We start from the raw sequence: 21,386 nt of genomic DNA, 5'->3' as shown, positions 1-21,386 counted from the left end.
TACCTGCCTCCCGGCCGCTGTGCAGAAGGAAGGAGGTGGGCGGGATGTTACGTCCCGCTCAGCTCCGCCCCTCCGCTGCTATTGGGTGGCCGCTCAGTGACGTCACTGTGACGCCGCACGGACCGCCCCCTTAGAAAGGAGGCGGTTCGCCGGTCACAGCGACGTCGCCGGGCAGGTAAGTATGTGTGAAGGGTCTGGGCGATGTTGTGCGGCACGGGCAGCGATTTGCCCGTGTCGCGCAACAGATGGGGGCGGGTACCCACAGTAGCGATATCGGGACCGATATCGCAGCGTGTAAAGCCCGCTTTAGTCTTCTAATAGCTGCCCACATTCTGCAGAGACTGAAGTTTAAAATAATAAAATTGTTATGGATAAGAAGACATGAACATATCCAAAATACTACTCCTCAAATGGCGCTTGCACTGTGTACTGCACCAATGTCTGTACACGGAAATCATGACACTTATTGGGACTTTCTGTGCTTTATGATGATTGAGCTTATTAGAAAATGATGAAATGAATATCTGTATAAGGTTTTTTCCTGAAGCTTAACCAATAGTAAAGAATATGCACCTTTGGAAAGAATCCAACAGATTTCGCTATAAGCTATTTGAAGTTCCCTAAATAACGTAAAGTAGTCTTGTTCCTCTTTTGATCAAAGCTCTTTGATCACTGTGGATATTTTGCATGCATGCAGATATTTAACTCCTAATTCGACTACAGACAATTAAACGGATTGTGTACCCTTTAGAGTGCACCCCCAAATCAAAATGATAACTATGGTTGTGATGGTGGAATATGAGGGTTGTGTATAATTTTGTGTAGGTTCGTATTTTAGGAGTGGTGTTCTGTCCATTCTGTGTACATTGTCCTTTTTGAAGGGTAATCACCCCCTGGCGGGCTTTTGTCCCTAAGTCTGGGGGAGGGGTCCTGAGATGGTGTGGCCCAAAGGCTCAGTGCACCGTTTCACCCCCTGGTTTTACATTCCCTGCCTCCCTCATTAGTGATTGAAGATGTTGGCTTGCATAAGCAAGAATAGCAAACACTATTCCTTCTAGGAAAACAAATCCTGGCAATCTCATGTGAGTGAGGAAGGGCATGCCGTGGGCGGAATGGTGCACGCTTGGTCACACCAAGGGTGCACTGAGCATCCCAAGTAGTATATATATCGTTACTGCAGCAGTAACTAGGTTGTGTTCCTCGTTCCTGCGGCAGCACACATCGCTCCGTGTGACACCGCAGGAACGAGGAAGCTCTCCTTACCTGCCTCCCGGCCACAATGCGGAAGGAAGGAGGTGAGCGGGATGTTACGTCCCGCTCATCTCCGCCCCTCCGCTTCTATTGGGCGGCCGCTCAGTGACGTCGCTGTGACGCCGCACGGACCGCCCCTTAGAAAGGAGGCGGTTTGCCGGTCACAGCGACGTCGACGGGCAGGTAAGTAGTGTGAAGGGTCCGGGCGATGTTGTGCGGCACGGGCAGCGATTTGCCCGTGTCGCGCAACAGATGGGGGCGGGTACCCACACTAGCGATATCGGGAACGATATCGCAGCATGTAAAGCCCGCTTTACTCTTAGCTGTTTTGCAGAACAAACTTTGTAATCCATCCGGGGGTCATATTTTGTCATTTAAATCACAATTTCCCCAGGGTGGACCGGTATAAATATGGTAACTGATTTTTCCAAAAGTATTTCCCCAATAAATCTCATACTTATGCTGTATGTTATGGCTAATCTGTTGATATTGATGCTTTTCCTGAATGATGTGAGTGTCTGTTGAATTCTCAGCCATTGTCTGTTCCTATTGTGACGTCCCTGTAGATGTCTTAGATTAATGGATGAGCAGATCAATAAGTGGTTTTAAGCTCAGCTTTTAATGAAATGATTAGGGCGGTACTTCCATCCTTTTTGCTGCCTTTTGTTTAGGGTAAATAATCACACTATTAAGGCATTGATTTCATTGATATCGCAGAAAAACACAAGTGTGCATGTCACAACATAGAGAGAAGAAGAGAGAGGAGTCTTCTATCCTGGATCAGTCTCCACACACAAATCTATAGTTTACAGGACACCTCCGCCCAATCTGCAAGGAGAAAAAAAGAGATTAATGTTATATGTATTTTCATGTTGTGCTTTGCAAAAAAAAAAAAAAAATTATAATTATATATATATATATATATATATATATATATATAATATATATATAATTAAACACGCACACACACACACACACACATTCACAGTCATGCTTGAAAAAGTGTTGACATTGTTCCAGAAAATGAAGTATTTCTCCTACAAAATGATTGCAATTACACGTGTTTTGTTATGTACATATTTATTTCCATTGTGTATACTGAAACCACACCAAAAAAAAGGGGAAATTGGACAATTTCACACACAACCCCAAAAATGGGCCAGACAAAATTGTTCGCTCCTTTCCAAAATTGTGGATAAATAACTGTTTCAAGCAGGTGATGCTCATTCAAACTTACCTGTGGGCAATATGAAAATCACACCCGAGACCAGATAAAAAGGGGAGAAGTTGACTTAATATTTGCATTGTGTGTCTGTGTGCCACACTAAGCATGGAGAACAGAAAGAGAAGAGAACTGTTCGATGACTTGAGAAATAAAATTGTTGCAAAATATCAACAATCTCAAGGTTACAAGCACATCTCCAGGGATCTTGATGTTCCTTTGTCCACAGTGTTCAACATAACCATGAAGTTTATAACCCATGGTAATGTAGCTAATCTCTTTGGACTTGGTCGGCAGAGAAAAATTGATGAAAGGTTGCAGCACAGGATAGTTCAGATGGTGGATAAGCAGCCCCAATCAAATTCCAAAGAAATTCAAGCTGTCCTGCAGGCTCAGGGGGCATCAGTGTCAGCACAAACTATCGACATTTGAATGAAATGAAATGCTATGGCAGGAAACTCAGGAGGACCCCAATGCTGACATAGAGACATTAAAAAGCTAGACGGTAGTTTGCCAAAGTGTCCCAAATATCGTTGCTGTTGCAGGACGCAGGTTGTTCGTCGTTCCTGCGGCAGCACACATCGCTACGTGTGACACCGCAGGAACGAAGAACTACATCGTACCTGCGGCCACCCGCAATGAGGAAGGGAGTAGGTGGGTGGGATGTTCCGGCCGCTCATCTTCGCCCCTCCGCTTCTATTGGGTGGCCGCTTAGTGACGCCGCACGAACTGCCCCCATGGAAAGGTAGCTGTTCGCCGGCCACAGCAACGTCGCTAGGCAGGTAAGTACGTGTTACGGGTGTTAGCGATGTTGTGCGCCACGGGCAGCACGGGTATCCACAGGTACGGCCGCAGGTTTACTGCAGCTGCCAGCTATTTTTAGCTTAGGTAGCACAGCGGAATAGCTGCGGTAAACCTGCGGACTTTCATGCGATTTACCTGCGGACGTCCCGGCCTCTATCTCCATAGTGGAGGGTCGGGATTTCCGCAGGTAATACCGCAGGAATAATTGACATGCAGTTATGTGTGGCTGCGGGACATCTGCAGCATATTCTGCATCCGCACATCCCGCAGCGTGGACACAAACACTCCCGATGTCCCATAGGATAACATGAGAAGTGTCTGTACTTGCTGAAACCTGCGGTTTTATCTGGAAAACCCAGATAAATCCACAGGTTTTCCGCGGCAAAATCCGCAGAAGCAAGCTCCCGTGGGCACATAGCCTAAGGCTGAGTTCACATGTCCAGTAATCATCAGTTAGAACGAATCCGTTGGCAAAAAAAGTTGTGACACTTTTTGTCCGTTTTGAAAATATTGATTTTTGCAGGATCTGTTTTTTTAACATTGGAGTTTATGGGAAATGGATCCGTTAACAAATTGTTATATAGGAATCCATTTTTTCTTTCATTGGTAAAGGATCTGTTTTTTTGCTTACTGGATCCGTTTCAAATGGAAAATAAATAGCGATCCGATACCGGATCCGTTTTCCATGGAATCCCATGTTAAAAAAAAATGAATCCTGCAAAAATCAATATTTTCAAAACAGACAAAAAAAGTTGTGTTTGCACAACTTTTTTTCGCCAACGGATCCGTTCTAACGGAAGATTACTGGACATGTGAACTCAGCCTTAGGCTATGTGCCCACGGGAGCTTGCTTCTGCGGATTTTGCCGCGGAAAACCTGTGGATTTATCTGGGTTTTCCAGATAAAACCGCAGGTTTCAGCAAGTACAGACACTTCTCATGTTATCCTATGGGACATCGGGAGTGTTTGTGTCCACGCTGCGGAATGTGCGGATGCAGAATATGCTGCAGATGTTCCGCAGCCACACATACCGCAGGAATAATTGACATGCAGTTATTACCTGCGGAAATCCCGACCCTCCACTATGGAGATAGAGGCCGGGACGTCCGCAGGTAAATCGCATGAAAGTCCGCAGGTTTACCGCAGCTATTCCGCTGTGCTACCTAAGCTAAAAATAGCTGGCAGCTGCGGTAAACCTGTGGCCGTACCTGTGGATACATCCGCAGAAGCAAGCTCCCGTGGGCACATAGCCTTAAGCTCCTTTCACATGTCAGTGATTCCGGTACGTGTGGTGTCCGTTTCCACACGTACCAGAGACACTGACATACGCAGACCCATTAAAATCAATGTGTGTGCGCGCACACATCAGTGATTTCACAAGGACCGTGTGTCCGTATGGTGCATATACGTGTCCGTGTGTTCCGCACGAAGACAAGTCAGTTTTTCTCTGACAGCATTGATGTCACATGGATCACACAGTGATGTGATCCGTGTGACACGTCCCGGAGAAAACACGTGTCTTTGAAATAAAATTATTTTCTATACTCACCTGTTTCCAGCTCTGCTGCCTTCGGCGCTCCTATCACTTGCTTCCAGGGGCGCTCACTATGCTCATGAATATTCACTGCACTGCAGACCCGGAAGCAGCTGCGGCGTGATTAAAAAGGGACAGGTGAGTAAAAAGTTGGTGCTGTCTGTGTGCTATCCGTGATACCCTAGTGTGCCAAAATCACAGCATATGGATGGGCCATACACACCTTCAACACAGCCATTTTTCATGCCTTAGAGTGGGAGTATGGAAAAGTTGAGGACTTGGAAGCTTAACTTACGTACTCCACAACCCTGATTGTAGGCGCTACATAGTTCATATTTGCCGTGAGGTTTGAAACTTTGAGCACGAATTCCGTCACATTTGCAAGAAGGAAAGAGAGGACGGAGCATTGCCCCCCCCCTCCCCCCCCCGGGGCATTTGCGGAGGCCTACATGACCCCTGATTGGTGGGGAGGTCAGGGTGTCATGGGTGGGGGGAGGGGGAGCGAGCCCGTTTGAAAGGATTGGGTGGGCAAAGGGGAGGAGCGGCACTTTCCCGCTCCCCTGGCTGAAGGAATAGTCGCAGGCATCTTGCCTGCGGCAATGGAGTCCGTGGAAAACATCCTGGAGCGGCTGCGAGCGGCAGCTGGCGTCCATCCTCCAGGCTGGCTGCAGGCGTCTGTGCAGGGACTCATCGGAGGGAGTCGGGAGGCGGTGGGGGCTCCCCCCCCACGTGAGCGGCGCCTCCGGAGATCCAGACCGCCGGAGCGGTTATCACCTGAGGTGACTCCCCGGGCCCAGCGACGCATGAGAAGCCCCTCCGGGGACCCTCCAGGCCGGGCGCCATGTGCAAAAAAGTCCAGCAGGCCCCGGTCTGGGAGGAATTCAAGAGTGCGGCCGGGTCCAGCGGTGGAGAGCAGGCCTCTCCTGGAGTTGGGGGCGGGGCCTGCTCCCACTGTGTCAACGGTGGATGTCGGAGCTGCGGCGGGGCGCTCTGGTGATGTGCCGGCCGAGCGCCCTGAGCCCTGTCTGCGGTGGAGGTCGGATGAGGGGGCGGGCCCTAGCGGAGGGGGCGGATCGGGACGGCTGGAATCTGTAGTGCACCGGGCCTGGCGTGCAGGGCCCTCATCAGCAGAGGCCCCGAATGCCGGGGGGGCCCCGTGGAGTGGAATGTGGGAGCTGCGTCGGCAGGATCCAGAGGACCGCAGACAGCCCCCTGTGGCAGCCGGCTGGGGGGGCGGACATCAGCCACAGGATCAGCTCCTGGAGGGATCTTCCGGCCCTGCAGCAGCAGGGGCCAACGGCGGCGATGCGGAGGTGCGGAGCCGGGAGTCTACTGAGCAGCCGGAGGGACGTCGGGAGTCTGGTAGTCCGGCTGACGGGGCCGCTACCCTCGTGCAGCCCGGTGAGTATGGTTCTATGTCTTGTTTGTCTGCCCAGTATTGTCAGGTACAGAACGCAAGGGGGGATGTAGGTCACCCAGGGTTTAGGCAGGGGATACCCACGGGGGGTGGAGGATATGTGTCAGGAAGGGGGGACGTAGTAGAGCTTATAGGTTGTGTGCGTACGTTGCTGGAGCGGATTGGGGGGGCACGGGAACACTCAGGGCCAGTGGGGGCTTGGATTAATCCGCCTCCCTTGGGCATTAGTGAAACGCCGGTGGCGGGTATTGCTTCCCCGGTGTCGGTGTCGGTTCAGACGGAAAAGAATAAGGAGGACAGGCTTCATTTGGATGATCGGGCGCGGGGCGAGGTTTTCGACTGTTTTGAGGGTCCTTTGGGTTCCCATCTTAAGACGGAGGTGAAGGAGAAGATATGGAAGGATGAATACGTAGAGATCTTCTCCCTGCTGCCGTTGGCAAAATTTAATTTGGACAAAGGTAAAAAGGATGAGAGCAAGAAGGAAGAGGAGAAGAAGCGGCGATGGCGCTTGATCCCTCAGACGTTCACTAATTGGTTGCAGGCTTTTGCTATTTTGGCGAGTGTGATAGGCGAGAAGGCGCCGGAGAACTGTTCACATTTGTTTTGCTATATGGACTCTATTGGTGAGGCGTACAGGGTGTATGGGGGACAGACATGGCTTAGGTATGACGAACAGTTTCGTCAGCGGAAGGCCGTTCGACCTTCTATTAGATGGGACCAAAAGGACATCGGGTTGTGGTTAAGGGTTATGGCGCCGTCGAGATATGGCCAGCCCTTTCAGGGCGGGGCCGGATCTGCCGGCCAGTCCGGAACGCAGGGTGCCGGTAGTCAGCAAGGTCAGGGGGGTTCGCAAAAGCCCGGCGTGTGTTGGCAATTCAATGAGGGGCAATGCAAGTTCGGGGCCACCTGCCGTTTTAAGCACCTCTGTACCCATTGTAATGGGACCTCACATGGAGCGGCAAAGTGCTTTAAGAAAGGCAAATCCAAGCCCGGCACCACTCATACCCAAGGGTCTGACGCCGGTGAGCTTAGCCGCGATGCTTCCGTACCTAAATAGGTACCCTGAGAGGGAAAAAGCTGAAGTTTTGCGGTTGGGATTTGGGGAGGGTTTCAGAATTCCAGCTCCCACTTTTAATGTGCCGGCGGCGACGAAAAACCTTTTGTCAGCTTACCAGCATTCGGGGGTTGTGGCCGAAAAATTAGGCAAGGAAGTGGCTTTGGGGAGGATGGCGGGGCCGTTCCAGGCCCCTCCTTTTCCTGATCTAGTGGTCTCGCCGTTGGGGGTGGTGCCAAAAAAGGAGCCGGGAAAATTCCGGCTGATTCACCATCTGTCTTACCCAAGAGGTAGGTCGGTAAATGACGGGATACCGGCTGAACTGTGTTCGGTGGTTTATACGTCATTTGATGAGGCCACAAGCTGGGTAAAAAAATGTGGAAAGGGAGCACTTATGGCTAAGACGGATATTGAATCAGCTTTTCGGCTTTTGCCAGTGCATGCAGATTGTGTCCGGTTGTTGGGTTGCTTTTGGGAGGGGGCGTATTTTGTAGATCGCTGTTTGCCCATGGGGTGCTCAATCTCATGCGCATTTTTCGAAACGTTTAGTTGCTTTTTGGAGTGGGTTGTTCGGGACGTTTCAGGCTTGTTAGCATTGGTACATTACCTCGATGATTTTTTGTGTGTAGGTCCTGCCGATTCGGCTCAGTGTGCCGGGATTTTGGCAACGATGGAGTGGGTTGCGGACCGATTTGGGGTCCCCCTGGCGCCTGACAAAACGGTGGGACCAACTACTAGTTTAAGTTTTCTGGGCATTGTAATCGATTCAGTGGCCTGGGAAGTCCGGCTTCCTGAGGACAAGGTTGCGGCCATGAGGGACGAGGTGGCAAGGGCACGGCGGGTGAAGAAACTGCAATTGAGGGAAGTGCAGTCCCTACTGGGAAAACTTAACTTTGCTTGTAGGGTGATGCCAATGGGCCGGATTTTTTCGCGACAACTGGCCAGGGCAACGGCGGGGGTGCTTGCTCCGCACCATTACGTTCGGTTGTCAGCAGACCACAAAGCGGACTTAGCAGTGTGGGGACAGTTTTTGGAACACTACAACGGTCGTTCCCTGATAATGGAGGATGCAGTGGACAATTTTGACTTGGAGTTGTTTACGGATGCGGCGGGCAGTTCAGGTTTCGGTGCTTTCTTCCAGGGTCAGTGGTGTGTGGGTCGGTGGCCGGACAACTGGACGGCTGAAGGCCTGACAAAGAATGTGGCGCTGTTGGAAATTTTTCCAATAATGGTGGCACTTCATCTTTGGAGAGGCCAGTTGGCAAACAAAAAGATTCGTTTTAACTGTGACAACATGGGGGTGGTGCTGGCGATTAATCAGTTTTCGGCGTCCTCTCCTCCGGTCGTTCGGGTGTTACGGGAATTGGTGTTGGTTTGTCTGCAAATTAACGCATGTATTACGGCGACTCATGTGCCAGGTGTTCAGAACCTAATAGCTGATTCCCCCTCTCGTTTTCAGTGGGATCGGTTCCGGGTTTGCGCACCAGAGGCAGAGTCCAGCGGGTTGGAGTGCCCAGCACACCTTTGGAACGTGGTCTTCGGGCAGCGGGACCACTAATTCGGGCGTCCTTGTCGGGTAACACGTGGACAGCATATCAGGCAGCATGGGGGCTGTGGGAGCAATGGTTGCAGGGCGGGGATTTTTCTGAAGAGGATCAGTTGGGTATATTGTTGGAAAAGTTGGGGGAAGCGGCAGTAGCAGGGTGGTCGGTTGCGAAGGCAAATCGTTTCATGGCGGGGTTAGCATTTGGTTTTCGGTTACGAGGGTTACGAGATTTAACTAAGTGTTTTTTGGTGGTCCAGGCGTTGAAGGGTTTTCGAAGAGGACGAAAGCTATTGGATGGTAGACGACCAGTGTCATTTGGATTATTGGAACGGCTGGGTGGGGTGTTGGGGGAGGTCTGTACATCTCCGTTCGAGGAACATTTGTTTAGGTTAGCGTTTTCCTTGGCGTTTTTTGGAGCCCTGCGGGTTGGGGAATTGGTATCTCCCAGTAAGGTGGCCCCCGGGGGTTTGAGTCGTGGTGACATTATGGCGGTGGACAGGGGAATTGAATTTTGGATAAGAAAATCTAAAACTGATCAACGGGGGGCAGGGAAGCGAGTGTGTTTGGGAGCGGTTAGGGGATCGGATATGTGCCCGTTGAGGTGTTTCAAGAATTTTGAACAGATTCGTAAAAAGGGGGACGGCCCGCTGTTATGTCATGTCGACGGGTCTTTCTTATCACGATATCAGTTTGTGAGTGTTTTCAGGGCGTGTCTGAAGTCGTTGGGGTTAGATCCTAAGTCTTTCGGATCGCATTCTTTTCGCATAGGGGCGGCAACAGAAGCATCCAGGTGCGTTTTGTCTGAAGACACGGTTAAACAGATTGGTAGGTGGAAGTCGGGGCGTTTTAAGTTATACGTCCGCCCCCAGGCGATGGTCGGAAACTGAGTGGGGACTCTTACGGTGAATGGGGGGGGGGGGGGGGCGGCCGGGGTGTGGGCGTTTCGTTTGAGGGTCTCAGGAACTAAAATGGTTGTTTGTTTGTGCTTTTGTATTGCAGAAACACCCCTTCCCTCCCCCCCGCTGGTCTGGATCTTGGGCCATTCTTACGTGTATTGGGGAGCCCGGCGAGCGGATGCGAGAAGGAACGGGAGACAGTTAGACTTCGCCAGGGACGTGGCTCTAGTACGATGGCTCGGGGTTCGGGGGTTAGGGTGGAGCAGGGTGTTACAAGAGGTGCATAAATATGCCCGATTAGACAGGCCTCCTGACGTGTTGGTCTTACACGTTGGGGGGAACGATCTAGGGGAAAGGCCTTTCAGAATCCTAATAAAAGACATCAAGCACGACTTGTTGCGGCTATGGGTGTCTTTTCCAGGGATTACGGTAGTTTGGTCAGAGATGGTGGCGAGAAGGAGTTGGCGGAAAGCGCGGTCTGTTGAGAGGCTGAACAAGGCGCGGGCGAAGGTTAATAGGGCGATTTCAAAGTTTGTTAGTCGGAATGGGGGTGTTTGTATCCGGCATGTGGAGTTGGAAAGGACGGAGGAGGAATTTTGGTTGGCGGACGTGGTACACTTAAATGCGGTAGGGATCGATTTGTGGACCCTCGGCTTGCAGGGAGGTATTGAAAGGGCCCTGAGGTTGAGGGGGGTCTCAGGCACTTGAAGGTTATCAAGGTGCCTTCGTTGTGGCGTGTTATTGGTGGGTCCTTGAAGTTGGTTTAAAATTGTTTGGGGAATCCATACGGGTGTGGATCCCCTCATTGGCATAATTGCTGGTCACCTGGTGATTTGGAGGGGAATCCCGACGGGGATATCGGGGCCCCTGTGGGTGTGTTGGGGTTAATGAAGGATTAACCCTTACAGTTTGGTGCGCCTGAGCCAGTGTGGGTAACGGCTGGGAGCAAGTTGGTTTTATGGTTCGGTTTATGGGGATCACCAGGGTTGTAGCTTCAAGGACCTTACCATATTGCAATTTTATTGGTTATGTATTTATGTTAATAAAATGGCTGCTATGGCCAGAATTATCCAAAGATATTCGGTGTCTGCGTAGTCATTTTAGATAAGAATGGAAATGGGGGAAGGAGACGGGAGGAAGACCGGAGTCAGCAATTCCAGGGTCAAGAGAGGACGGAGCATTGCCCCCCCCTCCCCCCCCGGGGCATTTGCGGAGGCCTACATGACCCCTGATTGGTGGGGAGGTCAGGGTGTCATGGGTGGGGGGAGGGGGAGCGAGCCCGTTTGAAAGGATTGGGTGGGCAAAGGGGAGGAGCGGCACTTTCCCGCTCCCCTGGCTGAAGGAATAGTCCCGCCCGCCCTCCCTGATATTTATGGTATGTCTGGGTGTGCATCATATGATAGCCGGGGGGGGGGGGGGGGGTTTTATCGGGTCGTAGTGGCTGATTGGCGTGTTATTGGTGGGTCCTTGAAGTTGGTTTAAAATTGTTCGGGGAATCCATACGGGTGTGGATCCCCTCATTGGCATAATTGCTGGTCACCTGGTGATTTGGAGGGGAATCCCGACGGGGATATCGGGGCCCCTGTGGGTGTGTTGGGGTTAATGAAGGATTAACCCTAAGGCTATGTGCGCACGTTGCGTAAATTCATGCAGTTACGCTGCGCTTTGTAGCGCAGCGTAACTGCATGCGTCCTGCGTCCCCTGCACAGTCTATGGAGATTGTGCAGGGGCCGTGCGCACGTGGCGTCTCAGAGCGCAGCGCTTCGGCTACTGCCGAAGCGCTGCGCAAAAAGAAGTGACATGTCACTTCTTCCGTGCGCTTTGCCGGCAGCTCCTGCTCTGTCTATGGCAGGAGCTGCAGGCAGAGCGCACGTTCTCGCCGGCACCATGCGCTTCAGAACGGAGCTTTTCAGCTGCGCTCTGAAGCGCACCTTTTCGGTGCTGGGCTAGTACGCAACGTGTGCACATACCCTTACAGTTTGGTGCGCCTGAGCCAGTGTGGGTAACGGCTGGGAGCAAGTTGGTTTTATGGTTCGGTTTATGGGGATCACCAGGGTTGTAGCTTCAAGGACCTTACCATATTGCAATTTTATTGGTTATGTATTTATGTTAATAAAATGGCTGCTATGGCCAGAATTATCCAAAGATATTCGGTGTCTGCGTAGTCATTTTAGATAAGAATGGAAATGGGGGAAGGAGACGGGAGGAAGACCGGAGTCAGCAATTCCAGGGTCATGTTTCATGCAGCACTCACTAATATTCTTATGACAAGTCAATGGAGGCTAGTGAATGCCACTGATAAATGTCACGTTATATCTGTAGCTTCCATTACAAACGGAAGCCCGTACGCAGATGTGAACAAAGCCCTAAGTCTACAATAAAGAATCACCTCTATTTTGATTTGTGTGCGTGTCTGTATTTGTATCTGAGCGAATTCTTCAGCTTGTAAGCAAGAATGCACCAAGCAAGAATGCACCAAGCAAGGAGCACTGAAGGGAATGAGTATGTATAAGGCCTTACATGGATGAAACCGTGACATTGACAAATCATTAAATAGGAAAAAATCCATACAGTTGTGAATGCAAATTAAACATTTATACGTTTCGTACACACTGAGGCCCATGTTTCTGCATGCTTATGTGTGAATGAAGCTTTGCAATGCCTTTTTCACTGGTCTTACTACATTATACTGACCCAATGTAATGTTCTACATCTGTCATTGCTGGTAATGTTATGTCCTAATATTATTGCAGTAAATATTAGCATTTTCTTCTTAAAGGGGTTATTTGATTTAAAATGTTACTGTTTACTCTGGATTGTATGTCTTTTTAAAATAACATCACAGTAATACTCGCCAGGTATGAAATTCACCTTCCACCGCTGCACTGATTTTTGCTAACCAGCAGCAGTGGTGATGGACAGATTCGCAGATACCTGAGATCGGCAAGTCCAACCAGGATTTAAAAAAAAAATAAATAAATAAAAAAAAAATAAATATATGGTTTGGGCCGGCAATTGATCCCAGATATCTGGCCGGACACCGGTCCCCATATAAGTCTATGGGGACCCACATCAAAAGCTTACAAATGGTGGTAGAAGGGATAGGGGGGATTGGAACAAGTGCTTCATACTTCTCCACACGGCTGTAACACTACTTCCAGGGCTGCTTATTATCCTTCATACATATGCACTGCTTCCCCCACCCACTGGCAGTCCCGGCATCTCTGATCGGTTGCAGTCAAATGCGCCCCCTCCTTGTGTGACAGTGTCTGACTGCTTTCAATCAGAGACGCTATCTGTGTGTCTATATTTGTTTAAAAATAAATAAAAAAAATTGGTGTATGGTCCCCTCAAATTATGATACCTACTGTAGCTCAGGCTGCTATTTTTAGGCTGGGTGGGCCCAATAAGCATGGGTCTCTCCAGTCTGAGAATACCAGCCCCCAGCTGTCGGCTTTATCATGGCTGGGTTTCAAAATTGGGGGGGACCGCACGTGGTTTTTTTTTTTCAATGATTTAAATAATTAGAAAAAAAGCCACATGCAGTTCCTCCTATTTTGATACACAGCCAAGATAAGCGCATGGCTGGGGGCTGTAGCCTGTAGCCATATGCTTTAGCTGTGCTGAGTATCCTAATATGGGGGACCCTATGCCAATTCTTTAATTTATAGTTTTTACCCCAATATAGACACACACACACACAGTGCCTATGATTGAAAGCAGTCAGACAACCTGTCACACAGGTGGAGGTGCGTCTGACTGCAACCAGAGACACCAGAACTGCCGGTAGGTGGGGGAAGCAGTGAATATGTATGAAAGATAATGAGCAGCCCCGGAAGTAGTGTTACAGCCACGCGGAAGACTTGGTAAGTATGACACGCCTGCTTTCCCATTTTATCTTTATTTTTCATTTATATATATTTTTTTTATTACCCAAGTTGTCAGATCCGGATAGTTACCCAGAGTAACCAGAGAACTCAGATCCCGGGGTCAGCGCTCGGGTTCTTTTGATGCCGTGCGGAATCTGACTTTTATAGTCCGGGTCTGCCCATCACTAGTGGTGACGTTATGCAGTGCACATAACTGCTGTACAAAATCACCTCTGAATACGAGCTACGTGAGCCAACACCTTTACCTCCGTGTATCCCCAATTTACATAGAGGCATATTGGGTAATTTTGGGGTGATTTTCTATGAATCTGACAGAATTCTGCTCACGGTTACTAAACTGATTTTTAATGGGTGGCCTTCACAATAGGAATCACTTCCCCATCCATGTACAGGATGACCCATGTGCTGGAACTGAGCTATTAAACATTAGTGACCATTGGAACTGGATATAATAGTATGTAACGGTATTTTAAAAAAAAAAATAATTAAAAAAAATAAATAAATAATTTATAGACCAAAAAATGCTATATTTTGCTTGTTGTAACAGACACACATACTTTGCAAATGTGAGAGGTGCACCTTTTAGATGTATTCACATTACAAGGTGCTTAGAATATTTTGATAATCCAAGTCACTATGGCTTAATAATCTTTTTTTTAAAAGTAAATCTTAATTAGTAAATCCCACTTAGCCTCATGGACAACTCCTCAGTGTCCCTCTTCCCTGTTGCTGCTGAGATCTCACACTGCACTGGACAAGCCGCACTCAGCGGGTAGGTGGAGGCTGAATGCACTTGGATTAATTTACTTTCTCAGTCTGAAGCAAGACTTAAAATGTTCAATTTAATTTCAGCATTACACAGCCTTTCTGACCTGGATTTTCAAAGTAAGTACACTAGCTTCATCAAGAATAAGATATCTATTAAAATCTGGTGGACATGTTCCCCCATAATGTTGCCCCAGGTAAAGACCTTGGATCATCAGGTCAGCATCTCTGCTCCACTGCTACAGCACAGTGGAGTATATGGACTGATTGCACTCAACTATACAGTGTCCCCACCCATATCCTGTCCACTGCCATTAACTTGAGAACGGCGGCAGCTACAGGCATAGAAGTGTTGTCTAGGTATAGTAAAGTAGCCATGCGCTACGCAATGAAACCACCTATAGCGCCACCTGGTGGAAAATAACGGAGTTAGCATTTTTATCTCAGAAACGGAATGAGACAGAGAAAAAAAGTGAATTACAAAGCTGTAGCGCATCATCAATTCAATACGAATCGACACATTGCATACGGAAATATAGGCTGCGGACGTGAAGCGGTACCTCATGGAGACCTTCCTACAAGTCATTGGGTATGGTGGCTTGCACGTTGTGCAATATGGTAGGTGGCACATTTGCACAAGCATCTGTGATACGTCGTCGTAGGTCCTGCAGTGTTGGTGGAGGGGTCGCATACACCTGCTGTTTGATGTTACCTCACAGAAAGAAGTCCAATGGGGTCAGGTCAGGTGAGCGTGGAGGCCACTCCACACAGCCACCATACCCAATGACTTGTAGGAAGGTCTCTATGAGGTATCTCTTCACGTCTGCAGCCTTGTGACTTTTACACGTTGTAATTATAGCATTTCTGTATGCAAGGTGTCGATTCGTATTGAATTGATGATGCCCTACAACTTTGTCATTCACTTTTTTTTCTCTATCTCGTTCCGTTTCTGAGATAAAAATGCTAACTCCATTGTTTTCCACCAGGTGGCGCTATAGGTGGTTTCATTGCGTAGCGCATGGCTACTTTACTATACCTAGACACCACTTCTATGCCTATAGCTGCCGCCGTTCTCAAGTTAATGGCTGTGGACAGGATATGGTTGGACACACTGTATACTTTTAACAATTACTTTTAGGCTGCGCCGACTTGCTCATTGACGTTCTTTTCAAATTGACAGCAGCTAAAAGTTGTTTAATTGGTAATAGGCAAGCGGTAAATTAGCATTTTGTTGCATAACCACATGGCCCTCGACAATCAAAGACCTTTGAGCATCAATCAATTAGAAAACCACACCGATCGACACACTGCTGCGCAGCCACAATGTGCAAACCCCAACTTATTGTTTCTAATAGATGTAGATTAAGATATTTCATTTAAAAATTCAGAAAATTCTATAAATAATTGGCTTCTGTTACTATTTACGGCCAAAATATTGAACAAACCAGAGAGCTTTGCATCCGCATACCTTCAGGCATGTATTTCAAACCATGCACACACTGTAAGTAAAAAGCTAAAGAGAAGTCATCTTGAAACACATGCAAAAAAAATAAATAAATTCTTAAAGGGAATCTGTCACTAGGTTTTTACACCTTAATCTGAGAACAGCATAATGTAGGGGCAGAGACCCTGATTCCAGTGATGTGTCACTTACTGGGCTGCTTACTGAAGTTTTGATTCGCGTTTTTACCGCGATTTGGTGCGTTTTTTGCTGCGTTTTTGATCTCTGCGTTTTTCTGCATTTTTCCAATGCATTGCATGGGGGAAAACGCAGAAAAACGCAGGAAAGAATTGACATGTCCATTTTTTTTTAAGTTAAAAAACGCAACTTAAAAAAAAAGTTGTGTGCAGACAGCAAAAATGAAAACTCAGACTTTGCTGGGGAAGCAAAGTCATGCAGTTTTGAGGCCAAAAACGCACCCGAAAAAACGCGCAAAAACGCCGCGAAAAACGCACTGTGTGAACTTACCCTAAGGAGTAAATTCCTGCAGACTGGTGATCAGGAGATAAGAGCTCAGGTTGCTAATTGCCTCCTACAGCTGTCTCCTCCTTATTGAAAGGATGGCTTCCTATCTGTGTGTGCTGATGATAGCTTCAGTGATCCCGGTCTTGGTAATTTTCCTGTTTATGGTAGTCTGTGTGCACTTCTGAGTGGTGTGAGCTTTCACCTGTTGTGCGTTATTTCCTCCCCTTTTTCGTTGTTCCCCAGTACACATATTGTCTCTCCTGTGGGTTTTGAGTGCAGTGTGTATGAGTTTCCGTTCTCCCTTGTCTGTGTCATTTTGTGGGGTTTTGTCTTGGTATTTTCCGGCCCACCCCGAGGGTGTGGGAGAGGGGGGTAAGATTAGGGCTCAGACAGGAGTTAGGGTCACGCTGGGGGCTCGGAACTGGTTACCATCAAACCTACCTCCGTGATAAGGGACAGCGCAGGGACACAAGTCTGAGGGCCAGCCTAGGGGCACCTGTCCCATCATTACATACACAGTGACACCTCCCTGTATGACAACATGCTGAGATAGCTGTCAATCACTGAGTAGAACCGCCCACTGGACTCCTATACATACAAACACCAGGGATTCCAATGAATGAAATACAAGTTATCCTGAATTTTTTCCAAAAATCCTACTGTTGCCTGGACACTTTTTTACTGAAGTGTAACTAGGGATTATTTTTGGAGTAGAGCTTATTATTTCAAGCATACGCCCCAAATCCTGAAAAATTATGCTAGGCCTTATTTTGCTCAGGATATCCACAAACCGGACTGCACGTATGTAGTAAGTGACAGGTTCCTTTAATACTAGGTGCACACATGGAAAATGTTCTTGCACTGAGTAATACTAAGATTAGAATTTTTTTCAGGGTTGATATAATTTAGTAGTTAGTTTGAGCTATACATGAAGCAGAATATATGCATGTTTATATAGTATCATGCACATGTGTATATAGTATCAGGATCGTGTGTTAATAGTGATCCGCTGTTAGATGCATTCCGCGCACACATTGCGGTGGTAGCGGTCTCCGATTTGCACACAGCTTCTTACCCCGCACATAGAGGGCGCCTTCTGTGCTACTCTGGAAAAACAAAGAATGTTATAACTTGAGCAACTCCATTATGCCACCATTGCCCTGCGTAAGCCACCTTTACGACATTATCATGCATTTACTGTACCAGGAGATCATTAGATGATAGAACATATAAATAAAATATCTGCCTCCCCTAAGGTTCCCCGTTCCACATGCAGCTGAGACAGACACTTAATGGAATAAATCAATGCTCACAAGACAGTCCTCGTCTCTCCAGGAGACTCCGGGCAAAGCAGCCAAGTCTCCTATATAGCTGGAGTCTATCTACATGTACCAGTGACTCACAGACCGCTCCCGACTGACAAATAACCTTCTCTAATCACTGCTCTAGGAGAAGAAAGTGGCTCATTATCTGCCCTATACCGGACACTCACATGTCATCTTCTGAGGAATTACAGATTACTATGCTGTTAGAGGGGCACCGTAGATGGCCCAGATATAAGCCATTACAACTGGTACTGTTATGGGGTCCTGAGGCTGTCAATACGGAGGAATGTTGTTGATGTAATGAAAGCTGGTCTTGAAATAGAAGCTCCAAAACTGTTATATTGAACAGTAGCTAATGTAATGGTCAATATGGTTATGTTTCTTATCACTGGGGTTCCAAATGCTGAGACACCCAAGAATACAGAGAGTGGGTCCCACGCTCACCCATACCGACAATGGGTCCTACGCTCACCCACACCGACAATGGGTCCCACGCTCACCCACACCGACAATGGGTCCCACACCCAAGAATACCGAGAATGGGTCCCACACCCATGGATACCGAGGGTGGCTCCCACACCCATGGATACCGAGGGTGGGTCCCACACCCATGGATACCGAGGGTGGGTCCCACACCCATGGATACCGAGGGTGGGTCCCACACCCAAGGATACCGAGGATGGGTCCCACACCCAAGGATACCGAGGATGGGTCCCGCACCCAAGGATACAGAGGATGGGTCCCGCACCCAAGGATACCGAGGATGGGTCCCGCACCCAAGGATACCGAGGATGGGTCCCGCACCCAAGGATACCGAGGATGGGACCCGCACCCAAGGATACCGAGGATGGGACCCGCACCCAAGGATACCGAGGATGGGTCCCGCACCCAAGGATACCGAGGATGGGTCCCGCACCCAAGGATACCGAGGATGGGTCCCGCACCCAAGGATACCGAGAGTGGGTCCCGCACCCATGGATACCGAGAGTGGGTCCCGCACCCATGGATACCGAGAGTGGGTCCCGCACCCATGGATACCGAGAGTGGGTCCCGCACCCATGGATACCGAGAGTGGGTCCCGCACCCATGGATACCGAGAGTGGGTCCCGCACCCATGGATACCGAGAGTGGGTCCCACACCCATGGATACCGAGAGTGGGTCCCACACCCATGGATACAGAGAGTGGGTCCCACACCCATGGATACCGAGAGTGGGTGCCACACCCATGGATACAGAGAGTGGGTCCCATACCCGTGTCTAGAATGGGTTCCACACCCGTACCGAGAATGGGTCCCACACCTGTGCCGAGAATGGGTCTCCACACCCACTGATAGCGAGAATGGGTCCCCACACCCACAGATAGCGAGAATGGGGCCTTGCAACCTGGCTCCGCTACCAGCTTTCAGTTATGAAGGCATGCCTGAAACAATTACAGCCAGCGTTCACTGAACTGAGAGCGATGGCTGTAACCCTACTCCAGCACTGATCGACAGGTGACTTTGACTGATATCCTGAAAATCTGTTTATCAATCGATACTTGCTTCCCCATGTGAGCGTAATTCGGAAAATGCATCCTGATAACAATATATTTCCATGGAAAGCTGTGAAAAATTGAATATTGTAATTTTTTCTCATACTAGTTATGAAGCAATGTGTGATTGACAGGTTTATTATTTTATTTAATGGGTTTTATGATATCTGATCTTTTTTATTGCCTTTCAATGAGCGACTAATGACAGTGGGGGGCCCAAAAACTGCCCCTCCACAAATGAGCTCCGGTACAGGTTTTTCATAAAACTAAAGTAAACCTATATTTATCCATGAAAATCAGCGCCAAGAACATTTTTCGTTACTTTGGGAGGGGAGGTTTGTTTTGGAACCCTCTCATCATTTTATTCAGTATTGAGTCTTTTAAAGCTTTCAATCTTGTGGCAGTCTGTATAAAGTAGCCTGATGAAATGTAAAGATAAATTCATATTTTACACGAGAAGCTGCCACATCCAGACTGTCCCCGCCAGCAGTTTTGTTGATATACTTTCTCATTTATTATTGAAATCAAAATCATACTGTTTCTTCCAGTGAATGGCAGCTCTGAATGCACCACAGTCTATTTAACTCTTGAAAAGAGTCAACTTTAAGATGCTGCAGATTCTTAAAGTTTAATTAACTCACTGTCAATTTTGCCTTAGGAAGAAAAAAAAAAAATCAAAAGAATCCTTCCTGGGTTTTACTAATATGTGATGAATTAATTCAATTATGAGGAAATGCTGGACTGTGTATTCTTCAGTTTGCAGTTCCATTTCTTCCTGTTTTTATATGCAAGACGGAGTCAGATGGGAATTGCGGCTGTATAATGAAGTGCACGTATGGAGAGGGAGTCATGGCAGCGAGAAGGAACACAAATCCCTGGGAACATGGCCCCACAACAGCTACCAACAGCTCTGGCCCCGAGGGGCAGGTGTCTTGACTTTTCCTCTGCTTACTGTATTTACTGCCTCAGTAGCGTTTCATAGTCTTATTGCATTTAGCAATTATTTTTTTTTAATAAGATACATTTTTATTATAGGTTTTTAATTTTAATATACATACCATTAACAATAAACATCCTACCAATTATTATTTAGTCAACATTTTTTGGGGATATCACCTGTCAATCCAAAGATTTAAGTGCATTTCCAGATTTTATATATATATATATATATATATATATATATATATATATATATATATATATATATATATATATATATATATATATATTTATTAAAAAGAAATATATATATATAATATATTGATATATTTACTGTATAGATATATGTAAAATATATATATATATATATAAAATGGTATACTATATATATGTATAATGTATAATATATATGTATAATGTGTATATATGTATATATATTTATATATGTATAATGTGTGTGTGTATATATACAGTATATACGTGTATATATATATATATATATATATATATATATATATATATATATATATATATATACATACACACACTGTATATAAATAATATATACATATATTATTATCTATATTACCTATTAAAACACATTATATATATATATATATATAATATTATCTAGATTATCTATTAAAAAAAAATATATCTATATACACAGTACAGACCAAACGTTTGGACGCACCTTCTCATTCAAAGAGTTTTCTTTATTTTCAGGACTCTGAAAATTGTAGATTCACATTGAAGGCATCAAAACTATGAATTAACACATGTGGAATGAAATACTTAACAAAGTGTGAAACAACTGAAAATATGTCTTATATTCTAGGTTCTTCAAAGTAGCCACCTTTTGCTCTGATTACTGCTTTGCACAATCTTGGCATTCTCTTGATGAGCTTCAAGAGGTAGTCACCAGAAATGGTTTTCCAACAGTCTTGAAGGAGTTCCCAGAGATGCTTAGCACTTGTTGGCCCTTTTGCCTTCACTCTGCGGTGCAGCTCACCCCAAACCATCTCGATTGGGTTCAGGTCTGGTGACTGTGGAGGCCAGGTCATCTGGCGTAGCACCCCATCACTCTCCTTCTTAGTCAAATAGCCCTTACACAGCCTGGAGGTGTGTTTGGGGTCATTGTCCTGTTGAAAAATAAATGATGGTCCAACTAAACGCAAACTGGATGGAATAGCACGTCGCTGCAAGATGCTGTGGTAGCCATGCTGGTTCAGTATGCCTTCAATT

At 47.2% G+C, this 21,386-nt stretch overlaps 1 protein-coding gene across 2 annotated transcripts in view; it reads right to left on the bottom strand.

Moving 5' to 3' along the window:
• Positions 1 to 1,851: 1,851 nt before the first annotated feature.
• Positions 1,852 to 21,386, bottom strand: part of MACROD1 (mono-ADP ribosylhydrolase 1) — a 1,024,390-nt gene continuing 1,004,855 nt past the window's right edge. Inside the window, exons 10-11 of one of the 2 annotated variants that reach the window (XM_075326035.1) lie at positions 17,421 to 17,451; positions 1,852 to 2,079 (exon numbers count right to left, since the gene is read on the bottom strand). In XM_075326035.1, the coding sequence (XP_075182150.1) occupies positions 17,447 to 17,451 (5 nt within the window). In that variant the 3' untranslated portion in view covers positions 1,852 to 2,079; positions 17,421 to 17,446. The remainder of the gene's footprint in view (positions 2,080 to 17,420; positions 17,452 to 21,386) is intronic. The other variant, XM_075326034.1, reaches the window with a different exon arrangement.

The sequence above is a fragment of the Anomaloglossus baeobatrachus genome, chromosome 10 (assembly GCF_048569485.1).
Source record: "Anomaloglossus baeobatrachus isolate aAnoBae1 chromosome 10, aAnoBae1.hap1, whole genome shotgun sequence".
Lineage (NCBI taxonomy): Eukaryota > Metazoa > Chordata > Amphibia > Anura > Aromobatidae > Anomaloglossus > Anomaloglossus baeobatrachus.
This window is presented reverse-complemented; position numbering and strand designations above follow the sequence as displayed.